The sequence below is a fragment of the Nannospalax galili genome, unplaced genomic scaffold (genome assembly GCF_000622305.1).
Source record: "Nannospalax galili isolate Female #2095 unplaced genomic scaffold, S.galili_v1.0 scaffold381, whole genome shotgun sequence".
Lineage (NCBI taxonomy): Eukaryota > Metazoa > Chordata > Mammalia > Rodentia > Spalacidae > Nannospalax > Nannospalax galili.
Genome location: NW_008347312.1, coordinates 1,268,961 through 1,277,833, shown reverse-complemented (window position 1 = coordinate 1,277,833; position 8,873 = coordinate 1,268,961). Strand labels below are relative to the sequence as shown.

At 42.2% G+C, this 8,873-nt stretch overlaps 2 protein-coding genes across 3 annotated transcripts in view; one reads left to right on the top strand and one right to left on the bottom strand.

Annotated features, from left to right (window-relative positions):
- Igsf6 (immunoglobulin superfamily member 6) overlaps positions 1-3,424 on the bottom strand; it is a 12,360-nt gene extending 8,936 nt beyond the window's left edge. The window contains exon 1 of the mRNA XM_008843823.3: positions 1,612-3,424. Within this exon, the coding sequence (XP_008842045.1) occupies positions 1,612-1,678 (67 nt within the window). The 5' untranslated portion in view covers positions 1,679-3,424. The remainder of the gene's footprint in view (positions 1-1,611) is intronic.
- Mettl9 (methyltransferase like 9) overlaps positions 1-4,142 on the top strand; it is a 53,311-nt gene extending 49,169 nt beyond the window's left edge. The window contains exon 5 of one of the 2 annotated variants that reach the window (XM_008843825.3): positions 3,440-4,142. In XM_008843825.3, coding sequence (XP_008842047.1) covers positions 3,440-3,642 — 203 coding nt within the window. In that variant the 3' untranslated portion in view covers positions 3,643-4,142. Of the gene's footprint in view, positions 1-3,436 lie in introns of both variants that reach the window. The other variant, XM_008843824.3, reaches the window with a different exon arrangement.
- The last annotated feature ends 4,731 nt before the right edge of the window (positions 4,143-8,873 follow it).

Here is an 8,873-nt window from a genome sequence, read left to right as displayed (position 1 = left end):
GGAACTGGAGTCATAAACAGTTCGTAGCCGCCATGTGGGTGCTAGGAATCGAACCCGGGTCCTCTGCAAGAGCAGTCAGTGCTCTTAACCGCTGAGCCATTTCTCCAGCCCTGACCTGAAAGTTTTTAAGAATTCTTGCATTCTATAGTTTTTTGTTTGTTTGCTTGCTTTAAATTAGTTTCCACTGAAAATGTTAAAAGTTTATCTCAACTGAGAAAATAAAATTTTGCTGGTTTTTGAAAACAGACAATAAGTAGAAAACTAATTTTGGATACTTTTATTATTTTTTTAAAGCTCATTTGTGTGTGTGCTTGTTCATGTCTGTGCATGTGTCTGTGGACATGCATGCACATGTGGACAAGTACATGTGGAGGCCAGAGGACGATTTTGTGTATGTTTCTCAGGACCCATGTGCTTTTGCTTTTTCAGACAAGGTCTCTTGTTGACTGAGTAGACTAGGCTAGCTGGCTAATGAGCACCAAGGATCTACCTGTCTCCACCACCCCAACACTGGGATTACAGTGTGTGCCACCATTCCTGACCTTTTACATGGGTTGTAGGGATTGAATGTAGGTCCTTATGCTTACTTGACAAGCACTTTACTGACCGAGCTATCTTCTTAGTCCATTATTATGGACTTATGCTTATTATGGAAAATTTCAAGCATGCAGAAATAGCCACGTAGCATAATGGACCCTGTCCTTGTCCACCTTCACCTCAGTCTTGTTTCATCTCTCCTTACTACCTCGCCTGTTCACTTCCATGTTGTAGGGCAAGTCTCATGCGATCTGCCCACATTGCGGATTATCACTAAAAGATAAGCTCTTTAAAATAACACCAACTACAATAGTATATAAAAGCAATAGATACTCATTACAGAACAGTAGAATACCCTGTAAGACATTGTCATAGTTTTGGCCCAGAATAAACATTTTGGTACCATATTCTCTCTCTCTCTCTCTCTCTCTCTCTCTCTCTCTCTCTCTCTGTCTCTGTCTCTGTCTCTCGTGTGTGTGTGTGTGTGCTGGAGATGGAACCTAGAGCTTTGCACATTGCTAGGCAAGTAATCTATTACTGAACTATATTCCTACTCCTGTATTTCTTGCCCCATTTTTTACCCTCCAATCTAGATTTTGTTGGGAAATCTGAGATTATTTAGAACTATTATGGGATAGCTTTTCTTTCTAGAGTGAGTTCTGGCAGTTTTTAAAAATAAGTTCTTTTGACTTCCAGAAATTCAGCTTTTAGAAACATGGCTTATTGAAAGTATTTAGCAATATTGTCCAGTGTATACTAGCCCAAACAAGCCTGCCTGTGTGGGAATTAGATTGTTAGGGACTAGCATTTGTGATCCTGAGACTATTCTAGGCTCTTGAGTGAGAGTTCTCTAAAGCAGCATAACAAAGGGAATTTATAATGTTATAAAAAACTCCCTAACCTATTCTTTGTTACCTGTTTCTTTGGGAAAGGAGAAACTTATCACCTTGCACAATTTCTGTAATGTCACACATTTAAAAATTATTTGGTAAGAGCTTAAAATCTACATATATTAGGCAAGAAACAGCAATTAATTTAAGTGAAATGGAGGAAAGAAAAAAAGAAACACCTTACCGACACACAGCAGAATGAGGCTGACTTCCAGTCCAGGCCTGACCTTGCCTCTGCTTGCAGACCTCATTTCTCTGTGTGTTGGAGATGTGTTTGAAGAAAGTGCTATCTTTTTTCTACTTTCTTTATTTAGAAAGGAAGAGCCAAAGAGAGGAACTCCTATTAAGGAAGCATAAGCAGGAAGTTTTTGAAATTGTGTAAAAATGGTCTGTCACCCAGTTTCACCATTTAAAGTTGAGATTTCAACCAAGAGAATCTATAATTTGTCATGACCTGGTGGCTTCTAAACATGGGTTGTTTTGTTTGTTTTGTTTTTATGGACTTTGCAAATCCTCATAGATGTTTGATGTTCTCTGTGAAGGTTTGTTTTACACATAGCACATATTCCCAGGAAGGAGTATGATTTTGCAGACAGTGCTTGAAATCTCGGACACTGGTTTCTGCTGTGGCCCTCTGAGTGCTCCGCTCAGAGCCAGTACCTGCTAGACCTAAAGCAGCAGCAGGAGGCTGTGTCTTCCCCTACAGCTGAGAGAAAAACTAGTGATCCTAGTAGGGTGAAGAAACACACGGTCTGCTGTCAACCACTTGTGCCCATCTTGAATTCAAAGACCCTTTCTTAAGGTGTTGACAGGCAAAGATGTGTGCTTGCTACCCCACCACTCCTGTTCTGGTTCCGTTACCCCCTCGCACCTCCCAAGGTACCACCAGTCGGGTGGTTCTTTATAAGCACAGGAACTGACTCAGACTGATTCAGCAAAAGGAGACTTGTTGACAGGATTTGAGATGGCTCCTGGAGGAACGCCTAGGTCACATTGTGAAAGTGGTCTGACTGCACCGCCACCTGCAGGTACTTGGTGCTGGACACTGTCATTAGCACCCACTCATCCCCTGCCCCAGCCACTTGACGCAGCTGTCTGCACTTAGAGAATGAGCCTCACAGCCCACTTTTGGGTCACTAGAATTCCAGTCTCAGATGAGTGAGTGTGCCTGAGCTGTGGTGATACACAGTGCCCTGCTGCAAGGAAGACTGGAAAAGCAGCTTCCTCTCCCACCAAGAGTTAATTCCCCAGACAGGGAGAGTACGCAGTCCTTTCTGGGTACCCTCGTCACCTGCTGTTGGTATATTTCCTTATTATCAGAAAGCCTCACTCTGAATTTAGTGACACCTAATAGCACTCCCACATCTAAATACACTTTTATTTTTGTATGTGTCTGTGGTCAGTGTCTGGTTTGTCTGTCAACTTAAAGGCCTCTCCGCTTCCCGCATTCCCCAAGCTCCTGGTGCTCATAGGCATGGAAATGGTTGACACATTTCAGTCATGAGTCTAAGAAATGCCAAGTGACTCCTCCATTCTGGTGTTCTGATCTTGGAGCTTTTATGAGAGTCTTCTTTAAGGTTGGGGAATGGGTCACCTTCTCTTGAATAACATATGATGTGTTTTTATAAACTAAAATCCTTCATGAGCCCATTTTAATTTTGAACCAGGTAACTGTAGGTTGTCAGTGGTGGATTTCCTTTCATTGTCCAAAACCTCCTTTCAGTACTATTTCAGGCTAGTTTTCCAACCCATGAACTGTTACAGCCCCCAAAGGAAGTACTATCAGTGCAGGCTCTGGACAGATAACTTGGATTGTGTTTGTCCTCTGATGCTTGATAACTTTGCACCTTTGGGCAAGTTCTATAACTCCTCTCAGTCTGTGCCCACCTACCTAGAGGAGAACTGGCTTGTCAGAGGGCAGTCAGTGCCTGGAGCAGCTCCCCACTCCCTTCCCTCCTTGAGTAATTTGCTTGTTCAAGAATTTAACTTAATGTTTTCATTTGTTTTAGTAGGTGGCAAGTGGGAGAAGCCATCAGAAATTCTGGAAATCAAGGGGCGGAATTGGGAAGAACAGGTGAACAGCCTGCCTGAGGTGTTCGGGAAAGCCGGCTTTGTCATCGAAGCTTTCACCAGACTGCCATACCTTTGTGAAGGTGACATGTACAATGACTACTATGTTCTGGATGACGCAGTCTTTGTTCTCAAACCAGTGTAAACATTGGAGGCCGAGATCTTCAGAGTCTGCCCCGCAATCTGCCCTCCAGAGGAGGGGGCTGCGTCCAGTGATGTGACGGGAGGACCTCTGGGGACTGCCGTTCTCAGTATCATGTAGGAATTTAAAAAGCCAAAATACTAATTCTTTCTTTGTAGTGTGTAAAAGGAATGTTTTTAAAAACAAAAACCCAACTCTTTTGTGTATTTTTATCAACTCTTTACTCAGAGTCACACTCCAATGCAGGTCACTCTCCAATTATGATGGAAGCTATTTTTTATACTTAATTGCTGGAGGGACTCATTCCCAGACAAAGCAATAGTCATGATGTCATGGAACCAGTAAATGGATTGTTTTTAATAAATGAAGACTGGCAATAAAGCTGTCCATTCAATCCCAAGTATTGGTTATAAGGTAGAGCCACTGATACTCTGTCATGTTTAGAAACTGTTACTATTCAAGAGAATGTTTTTAATCATGCTAATAAACTTTTTTGGAGATGACTCTGGCATCATGTTTGACTTGCTCTCAGGCTCCCCGAGCACTCTCTACAGCTTTGGTTTAGGAGCGCCCAGTAGGAGCATGATGTGAGAGGTGCAGGCTGTATGGGAAGGAAGGCTTCAGCCTGGGCAGAGTGGAGAGTGCAACTTGTAGAGAACCCCAGACAGTCCTGATGCCCCTAAAGCGAGCAGCCTCATTCAGAAGCAGCACTCCAGGATACACCTTGGCCAGGCAGTACTGCTTCAAGAAATGCAGAGCAGCTCTGCTGCCCATCCTCCCCCACAGCTTTGCTTTCTGGACTACCTCAGGTCCTCAAGATTGAAACATTCCACTGTGTTGACTGACAGAATGCAACCTGAAAATGTCTTAATTCAACTTCTTCCTCTACACTTGTATACCTCTTTCCCAGAACTTGGCTCACCCCCAAATCCTTAAGTGAGTTTAGTATTTGCCAAGAATATGAATGGTTTGCTGAAGGCCACATCAGACACATTCTAAAATCCAGAGTGCCTCCTACAATGAACCCAGAAACATGGTGCTAGAGGAACTCATTAGCAAGACCAATCACCATTGTGGATATTCCAAAGAGCAGGGCACTTAACCCAGAATCTACAGTCCCAGTAGTAGCACAGATGGCAGCTTGAGACTCTGGGTATTCACAGTATGTTCTCACAAGTTTCATTTTTTAAATCCAGGTATTTCATTAAGCATTCTCATTTAATACTCATAGAAGTCCTCAAACCAACACATTTAACTATAATACCTGGGTATAAAGGAATTTGAAGCATGGGGAAGAGCATTTGGTACTCCTTGGGAACAGTGCTCCCGCACCCTCACACCAGCTTTCTCCACAGTTACTGTGTAGTCCTGAGAGTTGAGTCTTGTGATTTATACAGAATTGTTATCGGTGTGTCCTAATGATTTTTTCCCTAGGACTTCGGATAAATGAAGTGCAAACAGCACCCTGGACTGTAAACAGAGGAACTGAGCAACCCTAATGTACTTCTGAAAGTGGAGGTCTGCTTATGAGCTGTCATCAGGGTTGCTGTTGAATACCATCAGACAAGAGTGATGGACATTCAGAGAGACAGATGGCCTCGAAGTGTCTCATAACTTTGAGGTTGAGGATTAATTTGATGGTCTGTTAAAAAAGACTATAACTCATGCTTTATCCAGAAACAAGAGAAGGCATATACATTTATGCATTTTAAAGACAGTTTCTTAAGAAAATATGAGGTTTCTGAAGACCAGTTTATTAAAAAAAATGCCATTTTGTGGCACCAAAAATCAAATGTTCTCTCATCTTTCTGGTCTGGAAAGTCTTGGTGTTGTGTCACCTTTCCACTAGATGGTAGTGTTGCTTACGAAGTGTCAATGCCCTGCCCCCTCATGGCATCATTTTTTTTTTTCCCCTCCCAAATACAATAAAGCTGCCTTCTTGTGTGCACCAGTCCTTGTGTAAGTGCTTCATATCGAGTTAGGGCTGTTAGAGAAATCAAGAAGAGCTCCATCTGTGTTCAGGCAGGCTTGCCAATTCAACTGAAAGGTGAGTGCGGAAAGGAAATACAAGCTGCACCTGGGATTCTGGCCCTTTGCACCTGCAGTCAAAACCCCTAGAATGTTCAGATCACTGATTTCAGAGGAGGGAGAGAAAGAAGATACAGCGTCTTTAAGTTGTTTCTGTTTCAGTGAATGAGATCATTAAAACCTGCTGCATTTTCCACCATCCCGTTTGACTCCCCCCCCCCCTTTAAATAGTTAACTTTCAACAGAAAACAAATGAGTCTGGAAAGTAAAAGTGTTTTCAGCCTCTGCGTGAAGCTTTGCAGTTCTGAATCTATTGGTACTATTGTAATGAAGCAGGGTGTTTTATCAGCTGCCCCCTACCATTTGATTAGTAACGTGGTTCGTGATCTTTAATAATGAATTCATCCCAGTTTCCAGTTGCTCAAGTGACCTGCCACGTTTGTGCAGGTGCCGAAGTGCTTGCGAATGACCTTACAGTCCTGTATCTGTATGCACTCTAGCTGGAAGGCAGAGCACAAACTTGGGCTCCTAATTAGCTTGAAACAAGGATGCTCACAGACTTACAGTCTACTTATCAGAGATGCAGCATGATGGACTGGGGAGATGATTCAGCAGTAAAGTGCTTGCTGAGTGAGGACCCAAGTTCAAGTGGTTGTGGTGGTCCACTTGTAATTTCAGCGTGTGGGAGTCAGAGACAGAATCCCTGGAGCAAGTTGGCTAGCCAGATTAGCTGAAAGAGCAAGCTCCAAGTTCAGTTGGAGACCCGGCCTCAATATATAAGATGGAGTGTGATCACGGAAGATACCCAGTGTCAACCTTGGGCCTACACGTACACACACTCACATATACACACAGTGTTCCCTTGCATACACAAGCACACACACCATATAATGGAAGTTCATATTGTATACACCCTAAGAATTGTGATTTAAATGAGAAAAGTGTACCCAGAAATTAAACTGTACTGCAATATGAGATGCAATAGTCTATTTGTAACTCATGGGTAATGAGGCATTGGCTACTAGCAGTGAACAGTGGTTCAAAATTTCACATATACTGCACTGACATAGACATTCATACCTTGCTACTTTATCAAGTTAATATATTAATATCTGTAGGAATTGGTTCTAACATTTTAGTTGTATCTCATTTTTTACCTACTTTTAAAGTAAACTTCCTTGGGAATAATCCTAGTTTCCCCCAGTCTTAGCATTTAATATTCTCATGCTATATTGCAGGCTATTGGGATTTTGCTAGTGCTCTTCTCCTGTCCTAGTATCCAAGACACCCCACTGTTACTAGTTAGCTCTCAATTGCTGTGATACAATACTGACCAAAAACAACTTGGGGAGGAAAGGGTTTATTTCACTTTACAGTTCACGTTGCAGTCCATTATAGAGGGAAGCCAGGCAGGAACTCAGGGTAGGAACCTAGAGGCAGGGCTGAAGCACAGACCATGGAGGATGCTGCTTACTGGCTCGCTCCCCTGTCCTGTGCCCAGTCTGCTTTCTCATACAACCTAGAACCACCTGCCCAGGGGTGACACCGGCCCCAGTGGGCTGAACCCCCCATATCACTTAGCAATCAAGAAAACACCCCATAGACACGTCACTGGCTAATCTGATGGAGGGAATTCCCAGTTGGGGTTCTTTCTTCCTAGGTGTGTCAAGTGACAACTGAAGCTATTCAGCACACCCACTCAGATTTAGCTGTGTGTGTGTTTTTAACTGTCATTGCTTACTGAAATAGAATGTCATTTTTATTTTTTCCAATTTTTATTGTAGTCAAAACATGTACCCTAAAATAACCACTAGTCATTTTCAATAACATTTAGTCATGGTGGGTACCCATTATTACCGCCAATCTCTAGAATGCTTCATCTTGCCAAACTGCAGCTCTGTCAACCATCTCTCCGTGCTGATTCCCAACTCCTCGCAGCCACCCTTCATTCCACGTTCATGGCTTTCCGTGTTCCTTGTGTACATGGAATCAGAGAGGATTTGTCTTTGCGGCTGGCAAATTTCACTCAGCATGTACTGTCCACAAGTTGTATACATGTTATAGCAGGTGTCAGAATTTTCTTTTAAAGACAATAATATCCCATTGTATGGCATACCACATGTTGCTTATCTATTTGTCCATGGGTAGACAAAGTATCTAATGCTGCTGTGCATATGAATGTACAAATACTTCAAGACTCTGGTTTCACTTTTTGGGGGTAGATACCAAAAGTGGAACTACTGAATCACATGGTAATTCTATTTTTTTTTTTTTTTGAGGAACCATCATCCTATTTTCCACGATGAGAATCATTTTATATTCCCACCAATGGTGAACAAGAATTCCAATTTCTCCATATCCTTGCCAACATTTATATTGTTAAAATTTTTAAAAAATATTTTATTATTTTTTATTTTATGTGTATGAATGTATTGCCTGCATGTATGTGAGTGCACCCATGTAGTGCAATGCCGCAGAGGTCAGAAGAGGGCTTTGGATACCCCTGGAACTGGAGTTAAAGATGGTTCATAGCCACCACCACGTGGGTGCTGGGAATTGAACCCGGGTCCTCTGCAAGAGCAGTCAGTGCTCTTAACCGCTGAGCCATCTCTCCAGCCCCTATATTGTTAAATTTTATGTGTATGAGTGTTTTGCCTGCATGTATGTAAGTGCACACATGCATGCAATGCCTACGGAGGCCAGAAGAGGATGTCAGAGCCCTTGGAACTGGAGTTAGGGACTGTTGTTAGCAGCCTTGTAGGTTCTGGGAACTGAACCCCAGTCTTCTGCAAGAGCAGCCATTGCTTTAGATGCTGAGCACCTCTCCAGAGCTTATTTCTATTTTTAGATAGTAGCTGTTTAATGGGTATGAGGTGATGCTGTTTTGATTCTCATTTGCTTTTATGGTACAACCTATACGGCATTTGTCTTTATTTCCTGGTAGAGTGCACTTTGTAGCTTGCTGTCTGTATTGGTACTGCTGAATAACAAAATTATTCTTTTTCTTTATGAAATCTTACACTTCTTTGGAAAGTCAAGAGATTATTACATAACCAGAATTTAAGAATCTCTCTGGGTCTGAAAGTCAATACGCCATAGTCACATGGATTCAGTAATGTTTTATTATAAAGTCATTTTAAAATTGCTTTCAATACATATAAATTGAAAAGTTTTTCTTTTTTTCCTCAAATGACCATGTAAAATTA